General features: G+C 43.5%; 1 protein-coding gene across 1 annotated transcript in view; it reads right to left on the bottom strand.

The window, feature by feature from the left end:
- LOC125465602 (tomoregulin-1-like) overlaps window positions 1-22,767 on the bottom strand; it is a 215,432-nt gene extending 192,665 nt beyond the window's left edge. Inside the window, exon 1 of the mRNA XM_059638344.1 lies at window positions 22,192-22,767. Within this exon, the coding sequence (XP_059494327.1) occupies window positions 22,192-22,360 (169 nt within the window). The 5' untranslated portion in view covers window positions 22,361-22,767. The remainder of the gene's footprint in view (window positions 1-22,191) is intronic.
- Between the last annotated feature and the right edge of the window lie 461 nt (window positions 22,768-23,228).

Genomic DNA, 23,228 nt, shown 5'->3' on the forward strand with positions numbered 1-23,228 from the left:
CCTTGCATTTTGCACTACCTCTCCATATAGGCATTGATTTGGCTGCCTAAAACTGTTATACAAGTTAGGTCAGCGTCACATTCTGAACATAATCAGAATGTAAACCCACCAAACACAAATCCCACAAATTAGAATGAGGCTCAGGGGTTAAAATGATCAGGCCAGAAGTTTGAGTACTCACCTCATGCCAAACCTGCTGAGAGTTAAAATTAATTACAGTTATTCAGATAGGCTTAAAAGGAATTGAAATTTGTAACTAATGCTGAAATAAGAACTTGTCTGCATAGTTAAATCTTTATAAAATTAAAGGAAGCTGTATATTTGTAAGATGGGAAATTGGTAGAACTCAATGTCAGTATGTATTAGACACAGCAGAAGAGCAGCGGGATTTTAAACATTAAAGGCAGAACTTAAATTATTAAGGCTGTGACCAAAGCAAATGGAATTTTTAGTTTTATTAGAAGCCATAGAATACGAAAGCCAAAAAGCAAAGATGGGTCTGTATAAAATCTTAATAATTCATCCATTTAAGTATTGAGTGCAATGCCAGCATTCATACAACAGAAAAATTAAGATCTTACAGTGATAAAGAAAGACTTGAAGGAGTGGAGCAATTTTCATTAGAACAATACAGATTACATGATAATATGACAGAAATGCTTAAATTGAAAGGCCAGAACTGGCTGTACAGAAGCAAATTGTAGCTATAGGCAGCAGATCAGGGAAGTAGAATAAAATTAAACATAAGAGATTCATTACAGAGCAACTCAGACATCTGCGCAGAGATTTGTGGGGTTATAGAATTCAATTCCAGGGTTTGCAATTGAAGCAGAAAGTACCTAGACACCACAGCCACTTATTTTGCTCTGCTGCTGTGATAGAAGACCCAACTGAGAGCCCAATTTCAATGAGTGTGGGAGTTGAGTCTATATCCTGATGCAGGCAGCACTCCCAAGTAGGAATGCCAGCTCTGGTAGGTCATATTCCAAAGATACTGGTGGAAGTGACATCATGGAAAACCGTCAGCACGTTGCATGAGGGAGAATTCCTTCATTGGCCCAATTCTTCATTCACCGCGCCACTAGTCCCCATTTCCCTAGGTTGCCTCCCTAGATTCACTTTTATGACAATTATTTCACTTTTTAGTTCTTCTTTTCTCTCCCCTACAGCATCTATCTTGAGATCTTTTAAATTTGTTGTTCTGAACATCCGAAGATTAGAAAAACTCCAAAGGAAACCACACTTACACTGCACTGAGTGAGTACATCAACTTTGGCCACAACTGCAACTGTGAGGAAGTTGGTGGCCAGCCCTCCCAATATCATTTAACCAGAACTTTTACCTGTCAGATAGATCTCAGCATGGTGACAGAAAGTTCTGTCCATCAGTCATGCCTCTCATAGATCTGTTCAAACTGAGACTTGTTTGAAATGTCGATAATTAACAGTTTTGATCTTATGTTTATAATCAAGACACAAACCACTAGAGCCACATGTTCCACCTTATCACCGCTTACAGAATTTGGAATTGTTTGCCACACAAATCAAGCCTACAGTCCAGCAGTGAGTCAGAATTATGGTTCCACTATGTTGGCCAGCCTGGGTCTGTCCCTGCTATTGAGCTGGCTCACTGCTGCCATGTGACTGTGCATTCCCTGACACACCCCTGATTTGTGTCTTGTAAATGCAGACAGATTTTGGGCAATGAGGAGGTGAAGTTGACATCACAAAATTCCAGGCCTCTGACCAGTTCTTGTAGCCACAGTATGGCTGGTCCAGTCCAGTTTTTGGTCAGTGGTAACCCCAGGATGTTGATACTGAGGGGTTCAGTGATGGTAACACTATTGAACGTCAAGGGGTAGAGATTCTTTCTTGGCGGTGATGTTCATTACCTGGCATTTCTGTGGTGGAAACAACAGCTCCCAATTATCACCACAAACATGGACTTTCTTCCAGGCCTCTTCCCTTGGTCCAGGAACTCCCACCTATGTCTGTGACACCACCCACGCCCTCCACCTCCTCCAAAGCTTCCAATTCCCTGGTTCCCAACACCTCATCTTTACCATGGATGTCCAGTCCCTATACACCTGCATTCTCCATGCAGATGGCCTAAAGACACTCCGCTTCTTCCTGTGTCACAGGCCCGACCAATCCCCCTCTAACGACACCTTTATCCACTTAGCCAAACGCGTTCTCACCCTCAACAACTTCTCTTTCAATTCCTGCCACTTCCTACAGACAAAGGGGGTGGCCATGGGTACCTGCATGGGCCAAAGTAATGCCTGCCTCTTTGTAGGATACGTGAAACAATCCCTCTTCTGTACCTACACCGGCCCTAATCCCCACCTCTTCCTCCATTACATTGATGACTGTATCCGCGCCACCTCCAGCTCACACGAGGAGCTCGAACAGTTCATTAAGACCTTCCACTCCAACCTTAAGGTCACCTGGACCATCTTTGATACCTCTTACTTCTTTCTGGACCTTTCTGTCTCCATCTCTGGCAACCACATGGAAACTGATAATAAAATGTGAGGCTGGATGAACACAGCAGGCCAAGCAGCATCTCAGGAGCACAAAAGCTGACGTTTCGGGCCTAGACCCTTCATCACCCTTCAATTCATCACCTAGACCCTCTGATGAAGGGTCTAGGCCCGAAACATCAGCTTTTGTGCTCCTGAGATGCTGCTTGGCCTGCTGTGTTCATCCAGCCTCACATTTTATTATCTTGGAATCTCCAGCATCTGCAGTTCCCATTATCTCTGACACATGGAAACTGATATCCATTTCAAGCCTACTGACTCCCACAGCTACCTAGAATACACTTCCTGCAAAAAGGCCACCCCCTATTCACAATCCCTTCGCCTCCGCCGCATCTGCTCCCGAGATGAGGCATTCCACTCCCGGACATCTTTTCAAGGACTGCAACTTCCCCTCCACAGTGGTCAAAAACGCCCGTGACCATGTCTCTTACATTTCCCGCAACTCATGCCTCACACCCCTTACCTGCAGTAACAACGAAAAAAGAATCCCCTTCATCCTCAAGTAACACCCCAATGATCTCCGGATCCAATGCATCATCCTCCATCACTTCTGCCATCTGCAATCCGACTCCACCACTACAGACATTTTTCCCTCCCCACCCTTATTTGCTTTCCAGAGGGAACATTCTCTCCGTGACTCCCTTGTCCACTCCACACTCCCCTCCAGCCCCACCACACCCAGCACTTTCCCCTGCAACCGCAGGAAGTGCTACACCTGACCCTAAACCTCCCCCCTCACCCCCATCCCAGGCCCAAAGAAAACCTTCCACATCAAGCAGATGTTCACCTGCACATTTGCCAATGTGATATACTGTATCCGCTGTTCCCGTTGTGGCCTCCTCTACATCGGAGAAACAAAGCGGAGGCTTGGGGACCACTTTGCGGAACACCTACACTCAGGTGGCCACAAACAACTGCACCTCCCAGACGCGAGCAGTTTCAACTCCCCCTCCCACTCCTTGGACAACATGTCCATCCTGGGCCTCCTGCATTGCTACAGTGACACAACCCGAAAGCTGCAGGAACAGCATCTCATATTTCGCTTGGGAACCCTGCAGCCCAAGAGAATCAATGTCGACTTCACAAGCTTCAAAATCTCCCCTCCACCAACTGCATCCCAAAACCAGCCCAGCTTGTGCCCGCTTCTCTAACCATTCCTCCCACCTCAAGCCCCACCCACATTTCCTACCCACTAACTTCATCCCGCCTCCTTGATCTGTCCATCCTCCCTGAACCAACAAATCCCCTCCCTAACTCCCCACCTACATTTACCTTCACTGGCTCTAACCCCGCCTCTTTGACCTGTCTGGCTCCTCTCACCCTATCTTCTCCTTTATCCATCTTCTATTCGCCTCCCCTCTCTCCCTATTTATTTCAGAATACCCCTTCTCCCCCCCATTTCTGAAGAAGGGTCTCAGCCTGAAACATCACCTTTCCTGCTCCTCTGATGCTGCTTGGCCTGCTGTGTTCATCCAGCTCTACACCTTGTTGTCTCAGATTCTCCAGCATCTGCAGTTCCTACGATTTCTATCTTTCTTCCAGGCCTTGCTGCATATGAAAATGGACTGTTTTGGCAGAGAAGTTGCGAATGGTGCTGATCATTGTACAATCGTCAGCGAACATCCTCACTTCTGTCCTTCTGACAGAGCGAAGGTCATCGATGAAGCAGCTGCAGATGGCTGTGCTCGGGACGCTACCCTGACGAACTCCTGCAGAGAATGTCCTGGAGCTGAGATGATTTACCTCCAACAAACGCAACCATCTTCCTGTGTGTCAGCTATAACTCTAATCACTGGAGATTGGCTGTGGCAGGATTGCAAAGCTTAGATCCAAACTGTTGACTGAAATCAATTAGCCTTGCCAAAATAATGTCGGGAAACAACCCTATTAACTCAGATTTATGTTAATATGACAAGCTTATTTGTTCTTTTCCAGAGACAGGAGGATTAAAAGTGAGCCCTTTTCCTTTTACAATCTTTTGGATCATTTATAAAATGTCACCAGGAGATTCATGATGAATCCAGTAGACCCCCTGGCTTTCTGGTAAGGGTTGGGCAATCCTGCTCCCAAGTGGAATTGAAATGTTTGATGACATTTCCAGGAAACTCCCTATAGACTTTTTAAGGTGCTATCATAGAAAGAGTGAATGTAGACAGGTTGGAGGTGGGGGATGGAGCAAAGGCAATTGGTTTTGGGAATTATCTCAGGGTAAGGAAAACCCAATGCTATCTTGTGGGTCCTGAAGGAGCACTTCTGTCCCCACAATGAACCCGCAAATAAAATGTTAAATCTATCTATTTGTGCATATTCTGAACTCCTAAAAACAGTTTTAGCTTATGAGCAAAAACACAAACAAAAACAGAGAGTGCTGGAGAAACACAGCAAGTCTGGTCCTTGAAAGGATCACTGGAAACCACTGCTTCTCTCTGCAGATGCTGCCAGTCCTGCTGAGTTTCTCCAGTATTCTCTGTTTTTGTTTCAAATATCCAGCATCTGCAGTTCTGTGTGTTTACTTTAGCTTATGCATAACCTGCCACTTCCCCTTTGCTCGGGTCCCAGGCTCGAAATAACTAAATCTATATTCTTCTTTCCTGTACATGTCTGCTCGCATTCTCAAAAACATCAGGTTGATTTGAGATATAGTGGGAAGATAAAAGGATAACAGTAGGGAGTTAAAATGGGGGTCAGATTTCCCTCAATGAAACAGAAGAAGTTGTGAGGAACTTCACCCCCTACATCATCATTTTACACTAGATTTTATTGGTGGTTGAAGGAAAATATTATGAAGTATGAGGGGAACAGGTTCGCCAGACGTGATTCTGTGGATATGTTCAAATACAAGGTAAGCCACAAATGTGATTCCAAGAATCCAATATTTCTTTCTGGATGTCCTCACCAGCAACGTCAAAGTTCAGCCATTTATGAATTGTTACGCACACACAAATAGATGGGAGCAAATTACAGGATAATAAAGAGAGACTTTCATCACACCCAGCTTGTGACCAATCAAGTAGAGCCATTTGCCTCTTTGTAATATCCAAATATTTCTGGTTGTACCACTTTTACTGAGGACCACTATTGCTCTGTTTATCCAAGTAGGAAATAGGCAGATGGTGCCCAAAACATCTTCGCTCAATTTTGTGTTGCTCCTATTCTGCCAACATAATTATCAAAATGTGTGTAACATTTGACAAGATAAACCTCCTCCCAAGAAACCCTCAGTGAAATAAGAGTTGCAGCAAGTATGCTGGTAGAATATTGCTGACAGAAGCAGAGGAAACCAAGTCCAAATATATAGAAGCAGAGAGGCAGACCGATGAAGTATAATTTAATGGTAGAAAAAAAGCAGAAGTAACTTCTGTGTACTTTTCTGTCACACAAGTTTTGTTGTCCTCTTTGAACATTGAAATCATGCTAAAAACAACGGGGAAAAAAAATCAGTCTTGCTTCTGGAACGGCTTTGATTTTTTGAGTAATATGTACTTTACACTGGAAAATACATTTAAAATTTAGGTGTTTACAGTAAATGCACTCTATAGGAAAAAAATTATTTGGCATAAAATCTTCCACGGAATTTTAGTTTTATAAAAATGTTTCACATTTGCCAAAAATGCACTGGCAGCTTTTAAACTTTATAGTGTAGGTTTAAAATTGTCCTGCATGACTGGAAGCACTAAATCATGATAGTGAAAGAAATGGTGAAAAAAAAAATTCTTTCACAAGCTGATAAAATTGAGGTGATGCATCAGTAGTCATGAAAGATATTTTTTTTCATGAGAAACATTGCTCCAGAAACATTTTCAGTTGAATTTAGATTAAATATTGTGGGATCTGTCAGTTTTATATTGTAGAAGTTGCAGATGAATACACTGAACTGGAAGAAAGAAAGGATTTTGTGTACCAATGAGAATATTTAAATATTAATTAATGGTATATGAAAAGGCACAGGGTGCATGCAATTAACAAGAAAGTTTGGGAACTATTTTCTGTAGAAACTGCAAAGCAAAATAAAACGTAGAGGAAAAGAATACAAGAAAGGAAGAACAAACTGTCGCAGCAAATTAAAATGACATTACACCACTATAATCCAAAAAACGTGGTGCATTTTTAAATGTTAGGATGCACAGTTGTCAGAATCATTGATGTCTCTTTCTATGTCATTAAAAAGATTTCATCCCATTAGCAGTACCATTTAAATGAACCTGGTCTTGCTGATCACTGTCTCAGATCTGAACCAGACTGTTCATTTCCTCAGTGCTTAATCTGACCCTGAGTTTAGCTTCTGACACAATTTCCTTTTCATCACAAAGGCACCTGTTACCATTCCAGAGTTATTACGTCAGCACCTATCAACTAGTGAAGTCCTTATCCAAGTCTTTCTTACCTCCAAACTTTGCCCAAACATTGGTGGGACTGTGCCTTTAGCCATCTTGTCCCAAAGTGCTGGAACTGCCACTCTAAACTTCACCACGTCATTCTGCTTAATTCATCCCAGTATATCTCATTATGTCCTGCATGAGACCCAGATTTGAACTCACTTAGAAATTTGTGTTTGAACCCTCACACAGTGGGGCAATTGAGGCTTTGGACATCTGTAGAGAAGGAACATAAGATTGATTTATGGTTTAAAATCCAATAGTTATTCCGATGTTTCAGAATTTATAGCACTGTCTACATATTTTAGAAAAATACTGAGGAGGATATGATCAAGGTTTACAAAACAATGAAGCAGCTAGATTGTATTAGTGAGACAGGGTGTGAAGGACCAAGGACCTCACCTCAAGGTTTTCCAATGGCAAATAAGTTAGACATTAGGAAGTATAAATGGTTTGAATGAGGAAGTCGAAGGGTGGGTTAGTAAGTTTTCCAATGACATGAAGGTTGGTGGAGTTGTGGACATGGTGGAGGGCTGTTGTAGATTGCAACAGGGCATTGACAGGATGCAGAGCTGGGCAAAGAAGTGGCAGATGGAATTCAGCCCAGCAAAGTGTGAAGTGATTCATTTTGGAAGGTTGAATTGGAATGCAGAATACAAGGTTAATGTCAGGATTCTCGGCAGTGTGAAGAAACAGAGGGATCTTAGAATCCAAGTCCGTAGATCCTTCAAAGTTGCCACCCAAGTTGATAGGGTTGTAAAGAAGATGGTTGGTGTGTTGACTTTCATTGGCAGGGGTATTAAGTTTAAGAGCTGTGAGGTTCTGCTGCAGCTCTATAAAACTCTGGTCAGACTTCACTTGGAATATTGTATTCATTTCTGGTCACCTCATTATAGGAAAGATGTGGAAGCTTTATGGAGGGTGCAGAGGAGATTTACCAGGATGCTGCCTGGGCTGGAGGGCAGGTCTTATGAGGAAAGGTAGAAGGACCTAGGGCTTTTTTCATTGGAGCGAAGAAGGATGAGAGGTGACTTGATAGAGGTGTACAAGATGATGAGGGCTAGATAGATTGGATAGTCAGAGACTTATTCCCAGGGTGGAAATGGCTATTACAAAGGGAATAATTTTAAGGTGATCGGAGGAAGGTATAGGGGAGATGTCAGTGGTAGGTTCTTCACACAGAGAGTGGTGGGTGTGTGTAATGTGCTGCTGGCAGTAGTAGTAGACTCAAAATACTTTAGAGACTTTTAAGTAACTCTTGGATAGGCACATGGAGGATGGTAAAATGTAGGGTATGCAGGGTAGATTGATCTCAGTAGGATAAAAGATCAGCACAACATTGTGGGCCGAAGGGCCCGTGCTATTCAATGTTCAATGCTCTTCACTTCCCACAGAATACAACAGCAGCGGAAAAGATTGCTGGCAAATGCTATGAATGTGACAGAGAATAATTTCCCAGATATTTTGCCACCTACATGATTTAAACTTCTAATTCTATTTGGTACATGGGAACAGTGGTGAGCCACTTCGCCCCAAGGATCCCATGCAGTATGAGCAGCACACAGTAGACAACTCAGCAAAATCACAGTAATTAAGGTATAGCTAAGCTCTGCAGTCTTGCCACACGCGGTCATTAACAGTGGTCAACAATGAAACGACTCACTGAAAGAGAAGGCCCCACAAATGATGGAGGAGCCCAGCAAATTTGTATAAAAGATGGGGTTGAAACGTTGGCAAGCATCTTCACCAAAAGTTCCAAGTTGATGATCCAGCTTGTCTCCTCTGGATCTCCCCAGCATCACAGATGCCAGATTTCAGCCAATTTTATTCACTCATCATGATATCAAGAAACAGAAGAGGGCACTGGATGCTGCAAAGGCTGTAGACCTGACACCATTTCAATACTAGTCCTGTACTCCAGAACTCACCATGCCCCTAGCCCAGCGATTTCAGTTCAGTTACAGCACTAGCACCTACTCGGCTTGCGAAAAATTACCCAGTCTTGTTGTGTGCACAAAAAGCACAACAAATCCAGAGCAGTCAAATACTGTCTATTGGTCTTCTCTCAAGTGATGCAAAATGTCATTGACAGTGTTATCTAGTGCCACTTACTCAACAGTACCTTGCTAACTGATGCTCATTATGGGTTCTGTCAGACCCTCTCAGCTCCTGACCTCAATATTAGCCTTAATCCAAAAATGAACAAAAACGCTGAGCTTAAGGGGAAGTGAGAGTGACTGCACTTCAATTTAAGGCACTTGTCAAGCATCATGGAGTTCCAGAAAATCTGGAGTCAATTGGAATCAGGGGAAAATATTCCAATGGCTGGAGTCATGCCTAGCACAGGGAAGGATGGTTGTGGTTGTTAATGGTGAATCATCTCAGCTCCAGGACATCAGCAGGCACTGAGGCTCAGTGGTTAGCACTGCTGCGGTATAGTGTCCAGGGTCCTGGGCTCAATTCCAGGCTTGGGTGGCTGCCTGTGTGGAGTCTGCACTCTCTCCCTGTGTCTGCACAGGTTTCCTGTCTTGGGTTTCCTCCTACAGTCCAAAAATGTCCAGGTTAGGTGGATTGGCCTTACCAAGTTGCCCCATAGTGTGTAGGGATGTGTAGACTGGATGGGATGGCGACAGTAAATGCAAGATTATGGGGACAGAGTTAGGTCTTGGTGGGATGTTCTCAGCAGCGTTGAGGCAGACTTGATGGGCCAAATGGCCTCTTTCTGCTCTAAGGATTCAATTATCACTGTCGGAGTTCCTTAGCGTAGTGCCGTAAGTGCAACCATATTCAGCTGCTTCATCAATGAATTTCTCTCTATTGCGTGGTCAGAACTGGCGACATTGACAGATGATTTCACAATGTTCAGCACCGTTCGCGACTCTTCAGGTACTGATGCAGTCCATGTTCAAATGCAGCAAGACCTGGACAACATTCAGACTTGGGCTGAAAAGTAGTGAGTAATATTTGTGCCACACAAGTGCTGGGCAATAAATATTTCCAAGAAGGAACCCAATCATCACTCCTTGACATTCAAAGCTCGAGTGAATCCCCCACCAACAACCTAGTAGTTGCAGTTGATCAGAAAATGAACTGGTCCAGTCATGTAACACTTTGGCTCTAAAAGCAAGTCAGAGGCCAGGAATTCTACAGTGAGCGCCTTACCTCCTAAATCCTCAAAGACTGTTCACCATCTACAAGGCACAAGTCAGGGATATGATGGAATACACTACATTTTCCTGCATGACTGCAGCTCCAGCAACATTCAAAACAATCATCACCAAAGTAGCCCACTTGACCGATAGCTGACCTAACGTCTTCAATATTCACTCCTATCACTACTGATGCACAATTACAGGTTGTGCACTGCTACAAATTAACAAATCTTCTCAGAATGCACCTTCTGAACTTGTGGGCTCCGACACCTAGAGGGACAAGGGCAGCAAATAAATGTGAACACAACCACCTTTCATGTGTCTCTCGAAGCCACACGCCATCCTGATTTGTAAATATATCACCATTCCTTCCCTATTGCTGTGTCAAAATCCTGGAACTCCCACCCTCCCTAATAGCATTAGGGATGGGCCTACACTAAATGAATTGCAGCAGCTCAGTAAGGCAGATCAACGGCACTTAGGAACAGGCTTAAATAGCAGCACTCGGGCTGGTATTCCATCACCAAAGTCACCGTTTATTCACCCATGGAAAGTCCTTGTTACTGATCGAGCTTCCTCAGGGCCAGCTGTCAGAGTGAACAGAACCTCTGACAGCCCTGTTCTTATCTGTCAGCCAGTACCCCCTGATTGGCACTGTTAATCTGGTACAATCAGAGAACTCATATTCTATTAGGCCCTCCTCGCTGACCTTGCTACAACCACTACAGTGGAAATGAATGTTAGCTTAGCCAGTGCACCCACACCTCATGAATAAATATAAAAATCCAGCAACAATGCTATGATGTGTCAGAAATACGACAGTTATATCATTTGCAATAATGGGAACGTATATCCTTCCAATCTAAACAAAATGCTTACCCATGGTCATACAGTCAATATACCATATGCAAAATAAATTGACAACATACAAAACAATATCTGAAATATTTGGCCAAGCTGCTGTGGATAGTGTTAGCAGAGTCAAAAATGCATTTTCCAATTACAATTACAGCCAAGAGCAAACATTCTAATGAACAACTTAAGGTTGGTTAATCTGTGATAATGGGAACTGCAGATGCTGGAGAATCCAAGATAATAAAGTGTGAGGCTGGATGAACACAGCAGGCCCAGCAGCATCTCAGGAGCACAAAAGCTGACGTTTCGGGCCTAGACCCTTCATCAGAGAGGGGGATGGGGTGAGGGTTCTGGAATAAATAGGGAGAGAGGGGGAGGCGGACCGAAGATGGAGAGTAAAGAAGATAGGTGGAGAGGAGAGTATAGGTGGGGAGGTAGGGAGGGGATAGGTCAGTCCAGTGAAGACAGACAGGTCAAGGAGGTGGGATGAGGTTGGTAGATAGAAAATGGAGGTGCAGCTTGGGGTGGGAGGAAGGGATGGGTGAGAGGAAGAACAGGTTAGGGAGGCAGAGACAGGCTGGGCTGGTTTTGGGATGCAGTGGGGGGAGGGGACGAACTGGGCTGGTTTTGGGATGCGGTGGGGGAAGTCCACATTGATTCCATTGGGCTGCAGGGTTGCCAAGCGGAATATGAGTTGCTGTTCCTGCAACCTTCGGGTGGCATCATTGTGGCACTGCAGGAGGCCCATGATGGACATGTCATCTAAAGAATAGGAGGGGGAGTTGAAATGGTTCACGATTGGGAGGTGCAGTTGTTTATTGTGAACCAAGCGGAGGTGCTCTGCAAAGCAGTCCCCAAGCCTCCACTTGGTTTCCCCAATGTAGAGGAAGCCACACTGGGTACAATGGATACAGTATACCAAATTGGCAGATGTGCAGGTGAACCTCTGCTTAATATGGAAAGTCATCCTGGGGCCTGGGATGGGGGTGAGGGAGGAGGTATGGGGGCAAGTGTAGCATTTCCTGTGGTTGCAGGGGAAGGTGCCGGGTGTGTTGGGGTTGGAGGGCAGTGTGGAGCCAACAAGGGAGTCATGGATAGAGTTGTCTCTCCGGAAAGCAGACAAGGGTGGGGATGGAAAATGTCTTGGGTGGTGGGGTCGGATTGTAGATGGCGGAAGTGTCGGAGGATGATGCGTTGTATCCGGAGGTTGGTGGGGTGGTGTGAGAGAACGAGGGGGATCCTCTTAGTGCGATTGTGGTGGGGGCGGGGTGTGTGGGATGTGTTACAGGAAAAGCGGGAGACGCGGTCAAGGGCGTTCTCGACCACTGTGGGGCGAAAGTTGCGGTCCTTGAAGAACTTGGACATCTGGGATGTGCGGGAGTGGAATGCCTCATCCTGGGAGCAGATGCGGCGGAGAAGGATGAATTGGGAATAGGGGATGGAATTTTTGCAGGAGGGTGGGTGGAAGGAGGTGTATTCTAGGTAGCTGTGGGAGTCGGTGGGCTTGAAATGGACATCAGTTACAAGCTGGTTGCCTGAGATGGAGACTGTGAGGTCCAGGAAGGTGAGGGATGTGCTGGAAATGGCCCAGGTGAACTGAAGGTTGGGGTGGAAGGTGTTGGTGAAGCGGATAAACTGTTCGAGCTCCTCTGGGGAGCAAGAGGCGGTGCCGATACAGTCATCAATGTAACGGAGGAAGAGGTGGGGTTTGGGGCCTATGTAGGTGCAGAAGAGGGACTGTTCCACGTAACCTACAAAGAGGCAGGCATAGCTGGAGCCCATGCGAGTACCCACGGCCACCCCTTTTGTCTGTAGGAAGTGGGAGGAATCAAAAGAGAAGTTGTTGAGGGTGAGGACTAGTTCAAACTGTGCTAACTTTCCTTAAATTATTCCACTCATGCATTAAAGATAGTGAAACACGAGTACTAAGCGATCATTTACAACAACGGTTTATCTCTGTGGATATGTGAAAACCGAGTTCCTCCAGAAACTCAACTAAATCGCTAAATGTCAGCACAGTACTACAAATTCCATGTTAGCAATGCATTGATTTTTGACTTTGAAGCAACTATTCACATGTTTTACCTTACCATTTTAGTTAGTACTGTTTCCACAATGATGTATCCTCTGGCAACTAATGTCAAAGATTTGCTGTGATAAAATGTACTTTTTGCACCAGTCACAACCAGTATATTTACTGCTCAACTTGAAATCATTGTTTTGAAAATGTGCACAGATTATTTCAATAAAAGAAATTGCAAAGCATATTTATTACCTTCAGTGAGGTCTTCAAGTCCATTACGAAAACACGAGTTTAGCTGATGAAACAATATTGCAAACATCTACATCATACTTGCTAATTGAAATGAACAATCTTTCATCAATTTTATGTTTACTTCTCAAATGTTTTGTTGTGGCTAATATAATTTAAAATTCCAAGCCTCTGCACACCGCAATTGACTTCCTACACTGGTTTTAAAACATTTCTTCCAGAGAAATAAAACGGTCCATTTGTCTAGGGTACATGGTACTAGACTAAATTTCGAAAATGCTTCCTCCTCACATGGTTGTCCCACCATTAGGTTGCCATTAGCATCAAATAAAAGAAAAATGATTAAGCATTTTAATGAAAGGTGAGCAACTGTAGGAGATTAACAACATCAATTTCAAGTTATTCATCCCAACATGATAATCATAACATAACTTCAACAACTGGTTCAAATATGTTCAATCATTTTTTGCAGCTATAGATATCTGGTAAAAAGACAGAAGGCCTGCAAATGCAATTAGCATTTTTCTGAATTACTCAATTCCCAGATAATCTGGTGCCAGCTGCACTGTGACCACAAGAATCCATTTTGACAATTAAAAACATTCGCAGAACAGTTACACTTTGAAGGAACTGGAGCTGTGAACAGAAGTGTTATGTATCTAAAAACAAAACCTGGGAATAAAAGTCACTAGATATATGCTGGCCATTCTTACTTGACTCTAACTAATGAGAAGTAAACAAAGCACCATCAATCTCTGATCAGTTCACTGTCATGTACCTTCTGCCGTAAAACTGAAAACTAATAAAATGCAATAGTGAACAGACACTAGAAGATTAATATTCAGAGGATTAGAAACAGAATAATTTACTTTAGCAGTGCAACACAAATAAAATACTTGAAAAGACGCACCTTAAAGAATATTTACAGAATGCAATTAATATATTTATAATAAATCGCACTGCGGTGAATTTTTTTATGCATTTGATCTTGTCTGAATTTATTACAAATGGACTCGGTGAGAATAAGTAGCAAATGATACATTACTGAGGGATGCTTAATGAATTTTGTTCAATGCATAGCATGGTCTATTGACCTCCTACTAATGAAATGAAACACTGCCTGATATTACCTTGTACATGACTCAAAGAAATCTGAAAGTGACAAAGTATTTATATGCAGATAATAGATCCTTTAAGTGAATCAAGAGGTTTAAACAAATCATGAATCTTACACTTGTATGATTTATAAACCTCAATTGTTTCCTGTAATTAGGTTCCACATTTTAGCCCATTCTATGGATGCTATTGGTCTAGATAGTCCAAGAGGGTTGAAATCACATTGAGTACTCTATTTTGAAGAATCCAATGTTGCCAATTTTGAATTGAGGGAAGGCACAGCCTATCACTGCATCTAGACAAGCACGAGCATAGGCTTCAGTCACAGCCTTGTTTATTGAACCTGGCCGTTATGGGTTACCGAGCAAGTGTTCAGATGGAGTTCCTGGAATGAGGCCTATTGATATCAATTAAAAAAGGCTGGCAGAAAGCTAGGTGGCAGCCAAAAAGATGTCACGCTTGCAGCAGAGGGGAATAGGGGTCAGGGAGGGGAATTAGTAACTGGCTGCCAGCAATAAAAGCAGCAACTCAGATTAACTTTGTGGCAGCATCCTCAAAATCATTTCAACCTATTGTTCCCTTCTAACGCCTATACAAATGGTCAAACTGCACATGATTGGTGATGCTGCTTTGTCTGCTGTGTTCATCCAGCTCCACACTTTGTTATCGCTGCACATGATTGTTACACAGGTTCTTGGATTTCCAGTTTACAACTTGAAAAGATCTAACACCCGAAACAGAAAAGTTCCTCAAATGCACTTCATAGGCCCCCTTTTAAAATGAAACTAGTTTTTGTACAGACTGGGGAAGACGGAAGTCTACCCATCTTGAGGCTGGAAAGTATGGATACGTCATTGTACTGAAGTTACCGTCATTGGTGTTGTGGAACAAAAATTAAATAAGTCGACTGTACCCCTCTTTTTATCATTCTCTTTGTGTTCTTTTTTCTCTCTTTCCTTTCATACATATTTGCCATTTTGAATCTGTTTCTTTTGACTCTGCAGACTTCATTTCAACCTACTCAAGGTGCATCCATTGAAACATGAATTAAAATAATGTTAAATGCATCTCATTAAATCTTCCACTGCCAAAGTCTTTACTTATTTCACCTATTCTCTTCTTTAATCCCTCTAAAATAGTTCGTCTGCATCACTTTTTCTCTCCTTGGACATTTTTCTCACTCCCTCTGTTTTTCGGTACATCTTTCTCTCCTTTTTCTCCTTTTTATTCGCTGAATTTAAAGTAAGTCAGAACTCCAAGCTTCTGATATCTGAAGGAATTCTGAGAATGAATTTTAATTGAAGCTAATCAAGTGTAAAATCAGACCAGGTCCAACCTAAAGTCACCCAATGGGCTACGTTACAATTAACTCCCATTTGTGTCTCTTTGGTTGCGTGGAGGCTGAGCTACATATGTATAGGAACAATCTGGCAGTTATGATCTGGGGTTGGCTGTTTGAAACCAGGAACTTGGATAAAAAGGAATTGAGCAGCTGGGACCCAATGATACAACTCTGGCGATATTTGTCAAAATATTAACATGCTTTGCTGCCTGTATTTATTATTTTTCATACTGCACTGCAATATAAACAGAACGGATGAATTATTATTGGTGAATCTCCTGTGATATTACTTAAGAGATCAGATGTTAAATTGCTTCATAACAACTTTGTTAAAAAGCCACAATATTACATTTACAAAACAGGTGGATCCACCTGGCCTTGTTGCTCTAGAAACATTTAGTTCTCTGAAACTAAAATGACCCAAGGCCTAGATGATCAGTTCTTTCCCCCTTTTGTATTAGTCTGGGCATCTTAGGAAGGCATTCAAATCTGGGCTTGCAGCTGCAATTGGTATAGCTAATAGAGAAACATGCTCATATGGTGCAAGGATAAATTCATGGCCTGGATAGGAACAGGTCAGATCCACAATGAAGTTTGTTTTAATGTATGAATCTGTTACTAAAGTAGAGTGTCATAAAGATTACTTGCTTGGAAAACGCAAACAGTTCAATTGGAACCTAGTTGTTTGATGAGCGAACTATGCATGATGAAGTTAATGAGACCTTAAACTACATGTAATAAGATCCAATAGTTACCATTTTCAGTGTTATTAGTAAGTTTTTTAAAAGTTATTTCTATACAGAAGCAATCAAAATCTAATTCAACTACACCGCTCTCTCCCTATAGCCCTATATATTCCTTCGTTTCAAGTATCTATCTGCTATTCACTTAAAATATGTAACAGTCTCTACCTCAATTACTCCCTGTGGCAAAACCTACCATGCTCTAAAAATCTCTGTACAAAGTGCTTTTCCAAACTTACATCCTCACTCTTTTAATGACAATTTTCAATTGATAATCACTGGGCAATATCTAGCCAACCAGATAGAAATAGACATTCCCTAGTCATCTGATCAAAATCCTTCATAATTTAAAACGGAACCTCTATTTCTATCTTGTTTGCTTTCACAGTCCCAGTACTTAAGGATTCTCCAAATAAATAGGGTTTCTTGTCCCTGGTATATTTGTATAATGTTTTATTTTGCATTATTTACCAAATTATTTCATTTTTGTCTATAACATAGTACCAAACATTACACAATACAATAACCATGATCTGTAATTCCATGTAAAAGATATTTCCTTTTTTTGTGTACTCCATGCCAATATTTATAAAATCTAAAACTTCATTGGTCTTTAATGGCTTCATTTATCTGCACTCACATACTAAGCAATTATGTATTTCAACACCTGGTCTTTCAGTTCCTCCACTTTATTCAACACCTTTCCATTCAGCTATGCCTCCATTCCTTTGTTTGCCACTCAAAATTCATTATCACGATGGACAGGAATAAAGTGGATACATTCCTTTGCACGGAATATAACTAGGTCATTATTTTTATCCTCTGTATTTTGTACAATCATTTTAGCTGATTTCCTACATTGCTGCATATTGTGAAGAACTGAATACTGTTTGTCTCTTAGTCATGTCTGTTGACATTCGTCATTGTCCCTGTTTCTCCTCCTCAACTCTTTTTCTTATCTGTCCTCTTATGCTTCTCTCTGTATTTCTGTTGTTTTGTTGTGTAACTGTCATACTCTACAGTTTGTTATTTTTTGAAGGCTTATACGACACATTTTTGCATTTGGAAAAGCAACAAAAATGCATAATAGACCATAAATTTAAACAAAGGTAATAATTTTGTACGTCATCCACTGTCAGATTTGACATCTTTTCTTTAAAATGCCTTAAAAAGGTTTTAGATTTGGGAGTGACTTTACATATATAGCGCATGGATATTATGTGTGCAATCACATGATGTATTTCTTTCCCATGGTGCCTGCCCTCGGTTTCATATTTCAGTTAGAAAGCTATATCTTGTTTCATTCAGTTCTTCAACAACAGTTTCCTCTCAATTCTCACAAGTCTGTCCAAAAACCTTTAAAAGAATGTATAAAAGGACACAGAGAAATGACAAGCAAGTAGGATTAGACAGCTTCAATTGAACTGCTGTCAATGGCAGAATGGGCTAAGTAAGCTATAAAATGTTTGGGGTCATTTTTCGCATTGGAAGGTCATTGACTGGGCAATGGCATTCCTCCAACAATCTGTAAAATAAACAAGAACATTGCCTGCTTTTAAAACAGTGGTCAGTGATCCTTTTAATAATCAGTGGTTGAGCCATTCCATGCTAGTACCATTATGAGGGGCATGTGCAGTTCACATGTTATTAACTGGATCCTTCAAATTGCATCACACTGAAGACACTAATTCAAGTAAATCTCCTCAGAAACCGATGGACACCAGGATCACCCACCTGCTGACAACAATGAAAATGTCGGGGTGGAGAATCAAGGGCATGAATGAGTAATAAGTTCAACTTTGTGATTTTTCAGAATATCTAATGCCCTGAAAATAGGGATGAGAGATAAACATTATCTCTATATTATGATCTAGCACCTCTTATTTCTGACAATTTTTTAATGTACCAATATTGTTAGCTCTTTTTATGACTTCAGGTCGACCTATTACTTTTTCATTCATCAGACTAGTTTCAAGAAATATGTTTATTCCTTAGCTCTTTAGAAGATTCATGTTCTAATGCTGAATGATGCTTCCATGTTTATGATGTTGTTTATGGATGAAAAGGCTTGTCATTAGATCCATGCTCCCCCCGTTATCTTTAATCTGTGTCAGCAATGGAAATTTTTGCCTTCATTTCATCAATTTCATTATAATGATTGCTCCTTTAATCTCATCTCACTTGTTCCTTCTAAAGTGACAATATGCTGCATTAATTCTTCTCCTTACATGTTCACTGTATTGAAATTAGGATTTCCTGTAGAACACCACAAGCAACTGATTTTGCTCAAGATTTCAGACCTCTACTTCTCTCTCCCCTCTCTAAAAATGCTGTGGTCACACAAATTTGCCAATCAAAAGCAACATTTTGGTGTCATCTATTCATTCCATCCTGGTTCCCTGGCTATTTCCCTATTTTAATCCTTGGCACTTATAATTGTCAATTATAAAATATATCAAGTACATACAGAACCAATGTAGCATGTAGTAGCTTGTTAATGTGCACAGTTAAACCCTAAAAACTCATTACTATTTCCCAAAGAAATGTATTCGCCATATCAAGGTTGCTGTAAATTGCATTATACTTTAATCAATTTACCAGCTGAATGTTAATTAAAATCCAATTCAATAACATATTGTTATCTTTGCAGAAAATAGACTGTGGAGGAAGTGAGTATTCCTGTCCTGTAGATTCCTGATTACTTTTTGATCCTTGGATATGTGTGAATAAAATGGATTAGAATTCTAAAAGGGGTTAAAGAAAATCTCTGGTAAATGTTAAAATAATGAATCCAATTATTTGAAGTAGAGAAGTTTGTTATAACAGCTAAGTGGATATGTATATGTGCAGTAATGGTCACCACACTATTGGATGTGGAGGCTTTGGAGAGGGTGGAAAATATGTTTACTAGGATTTGCATGGATTAGGAGTGTATTAATGATAAGGAGATGTTGGTCAAACTTGGATTGGTTTTGTTAAAAGTGTCAGATGCTGACGGACAAACTGATACAAGTTATTAAGAGGCATGGATAAAGTGGATAGTTGGAGTATTGCTCCCAGGTTGAAATTGTCAAGTACTACAGGTATGTGTTTAAGATGAGAGAGGTATGTTTAAAGGAGATGTGCAAGATGAGATTTCTTTTACCCGTGGGTTGTCGGTGCCCATTATGCGTTGCCAGGGGAGGTGATAGAAGCAGATACGATAGCAATATTTAAGAGGCATTTAGACAGACACCTGAACAGGCAGGAGAAATAAAAGCATAGGGAGCAACTGCAAGAAAATGGGATTAGTTTAGAATGGCAACAGGGTTGGCACAGACAGTGTGGGCCAAAGGGCCTGGTCCTGCAGTGTCCTATTCTATTCCATATCCTATGAAGTAGCAAGTCTCCAATGAGAAAAATACAGTTGATGAATATAAACTACCAGGAGGTTAACTTGTCTTTTATAGCAAAGCTTTTTTTTTGTCTAAGAGAACTACAATAATCCAGTCTGTTATCTGAGACTTTACCTACAAATAGCGATGAGTGTTTCCATGGGTTCTCTTCCATCCAGTAGTGGCTATTACTAGTGTGTGTGTAGCACAGTGCCTAACTTCAGAATGTTGCACAGGTCTAACATGTAAAGCTGCAAAATCGGTTATGTGCGTCCCTCTTTACATGATACTTCCTCCAAACTGTTAAACAAGCAAGCGCCGCTTCCCGAATATTTACTGCGCTGTGTAGGACACACTTAAACGAGCGGAAATTGAATATGTTCTCAGCCATGAAAGCAAGACAGAATTCGAGCACGTTGTCCTAGGCAAGGAATCAGTTTTGCACTCAAAGAGTGGAGCTGCTACCCAGTTCCTCTCCATCACTAAGCATTGAGACGGAGTTCATGTGGAAACTCCTCCGTTTTGTTGGCAGTGTGCTTCAGTGTGAAGGCAGCTCTGCGATGTTCCCTGTATAGACCACATCGCGAGAAGGGGTGTGGGAGATTCTCTTTTTTCTAAAGGAAAACTGAGTGACAGAAAACTCATTCCATGACATTATAGATTTTAAAGATGTAAAATCAAACCACGGTAAGTGTAAAGTCCCTTCTCACTTGACGGACCTACACAACTCAAACGGTGAAAACTCCAAGGTCTCACCGATGACACAGAGTTTACAACTTCCCGGCTTTGATACGAAAACCTCAGTCCCCGCAGCCCTCAAGCTTCTCGTATTCTCTGTCAGCTTTTCTGCTCTTTTATTTAAAACAAAAACAAACTCTCGCTAAATGTTTAACGATAAAATTCACGTGAGGTCCTGGGGGAATGTTGCATGTTTTAATCTTGCTGCTGGCAGGGAGGTGATTGGGCTGTGGGGGTAGGTAATAGTCTGAGGAGGGGGATGGGGTTTTAGAGGGGGAATGATCGACCTGCGGGGGGGGGGAGGTGCAGCTGTGGGGGTGTGATGGAGCTATGGGGTGGGGAGTGATGGAGATGTGAGGAGGGGCTGATGGAACTGTATGGGCAGGGGGTTTGATGGAGCTATTTGTGGAGGGGGTGTGATGGATCTCTGTGGGGTGGGGGTGTGATGGAACTGGGTGGGGAGACAGTGACGGAGTTGTGGGGAGGGGCTGATGGAGCTGTGTGGGGAGGGGGATGATGGAGCTATGGGGAGGTGGGTGCGATGGAGTTTTGTGGGGAGAGGGATGATGGAACTGGGTGGGGAGGGGGAGTGATGGAGCCGTGGGAAGGGGGTTGATGGAGCTGTGTGGAGAAGGGGGTGATGGAGCTGTGTGGGGAGGTGGATGATGGAGCTGGGTGGGGAAGGGGTGATGGAGCTGTGTGGGGAAGGGGATGATGGAGCTGGTTGGGAAGGGGGTTGATGGAGCTGTGTGGGGAAGGGTTGATGGAGCTGTGTGTGGGAAGGGGGTTGATGGAGCTGGGTGGGGAAGGGGTGATGGAGCTGGGTGGGGAAGGGGTGATGGAGCTGGGTGGGGAAGGGGTGATGGAGTTGGGTGGGGAAGGCGATGATGGAGCTGGGTGGGAAGGGGGTTGATGGAGCTGTGTGGGGAAGGGGGTGATGGAGCTGAGTGGGGAAGGGGTGATGGAGCTGTGTGGGGAAGGGGATGATGGAGCTGTGTGGGGAAGGGGATGATGGAGCTGGTTGGGAAGGGGGTTGATGGAGCTGTGTGGGGAAGGGTTGATGGAGCTGTGTGTGGGAAGGGGGTTGATGGAGCTGTGTGGAGAAGGGGGTTGATGGAGCTGTGTGGAGAAGGGGGTGATGGAGCTGTGTGGAGAAGGGGGTGATGGAGCTGGGTGGGGAAGGGGTGATGGAGCTGGGTGGGGAAGGGGTGATGGAGCTGTGTGGGGAAGGGGGTGATGGAGCTGTGTGTGGGGAGGGGGATGATGGAGCTGTGGGGACGGCAATGGAGCTGTGGGGGGAGTGCAGAGCTGTGGGGCAGGGATGGGACTTTGGGTGTATACGAATGGGGAGTGGGGGTGTTGTCTAGATCGTCCTCATGCACCTGCTCCCCGCCGTTGCCACATCTCTCCAACGGGTCATATGAATAGAGTCGGACAATCTCAAAGTACCAAAGTGCTCCATTCAAATCTGTCACATTTTCCCGGAATCTTGCTCTGTCTGCAACTAACAATCGTTTAACACACAAAGAAACAGCCGCAATGATAAATAAAGATGCACACGTTTCAACTAATCCTCCTCTTTGTTCTGGAGCTCAGTTACACACAAACACACAAACACACAGATACAAAGAGACACAGACGGCTCTCCCCCGGACTGGGGGATTCTTTGTTTGTGACCCACCTGAGCAGTTTGTTCCTTTGCCTTTTCCGCTTTGACACTCGGTGCTGGAGAGTGGGTTGGCGGGCAGTGCCACCGGCAGGCGGCTCAGTGCTAACACGGCGAGAAGCCAGAGGCACCGAGCGACGGCCGAGGAGCGCTGGGGGCACGGGGACCACGATGTCCCCACCATGACCGCACCGAGAGGCGAAGAACCGAGACAGGGAGGGGGAGAGGGTGGGTGGGCGGCGGCGGCGGCGGCTCCTCAGTCAAAGGGAAGAAGCTGTCGTCCTTCCTGGAGCATCACCTCCTCCTCCTCCTCCTCAGACCGGTCATTCCACCCCCCCCCCCCCAGGTTCCTCCTCCTCCCTCTCTCTGACTGCTGCACAAAGCCAGCAGCAGCTTCTCTCCCTCTGCTCCCCCCAAAATCCTCGCCAACAGTTTCTTCAGGCCCTCCCTCGATGGGAACAGTGAAGGTTCTGAATAAAATGCGAGGAGTTATCCGGTTGTTTTATTGCCCCAATCTCTCTCTCTCTCTCTGTCTCTGTGTGTATATGTGTCTCTCTGTTTGCAGCTTGCTCCTGGCCGCCCGGGCGGGTTCTGGAGGGGCGGGATGGATAGAAGGATGGAGGGAGGGGGGAGGGATTAGGGGGTGGGGGGGCGGTGTGTGTGTGTAGTGGGAATGAGCTACAGAAACAACAAAGGAGACGGCGGCAGCAGCGGCGGCGAGGGGCTGGGGCCGGGGGCCATCACATGACCGCCGGGGACACCGCGCACACATTTCAGAGAGATGCACAATGTGACAGCACGCCAGAAATAAAACACATCAGCACCAACCTCTTCCTCCGGCTCGCCTTTTTTTTTAAGTTCTTCTTTCTCCCCTCTAGCTTCCCCCTCCATCCCCCCAACGCCGCCCCCCACCCCCGCTTCCCCACAGCCACGGAGTACTGGAAATAACTCCAAAATACGCTCGTTATTCCCACTTTTGTTTGTGGTTGACGCATATTAAATGGAAATCAACTCTCCCGTGAATTGATATCCCTTCTTGTTGCAAATAAAGC

The sequence above is a fragment of the Stegostoma tigrinum genome, chromosome 2 (assembly GCF_030684315.1).
Source record: "Stegostoma tigrinum isolate sSteTig4 chromosome 2, sSteTig4.hap1, whole genome shotgun sequence".
Lineage (NCBI taxonomy): Eukaryota > Metazoa > Chordata > Chondrichthyes > Orectolobiformes > Stegostomatidae > Stegostoma > Stegostoma tigrinum.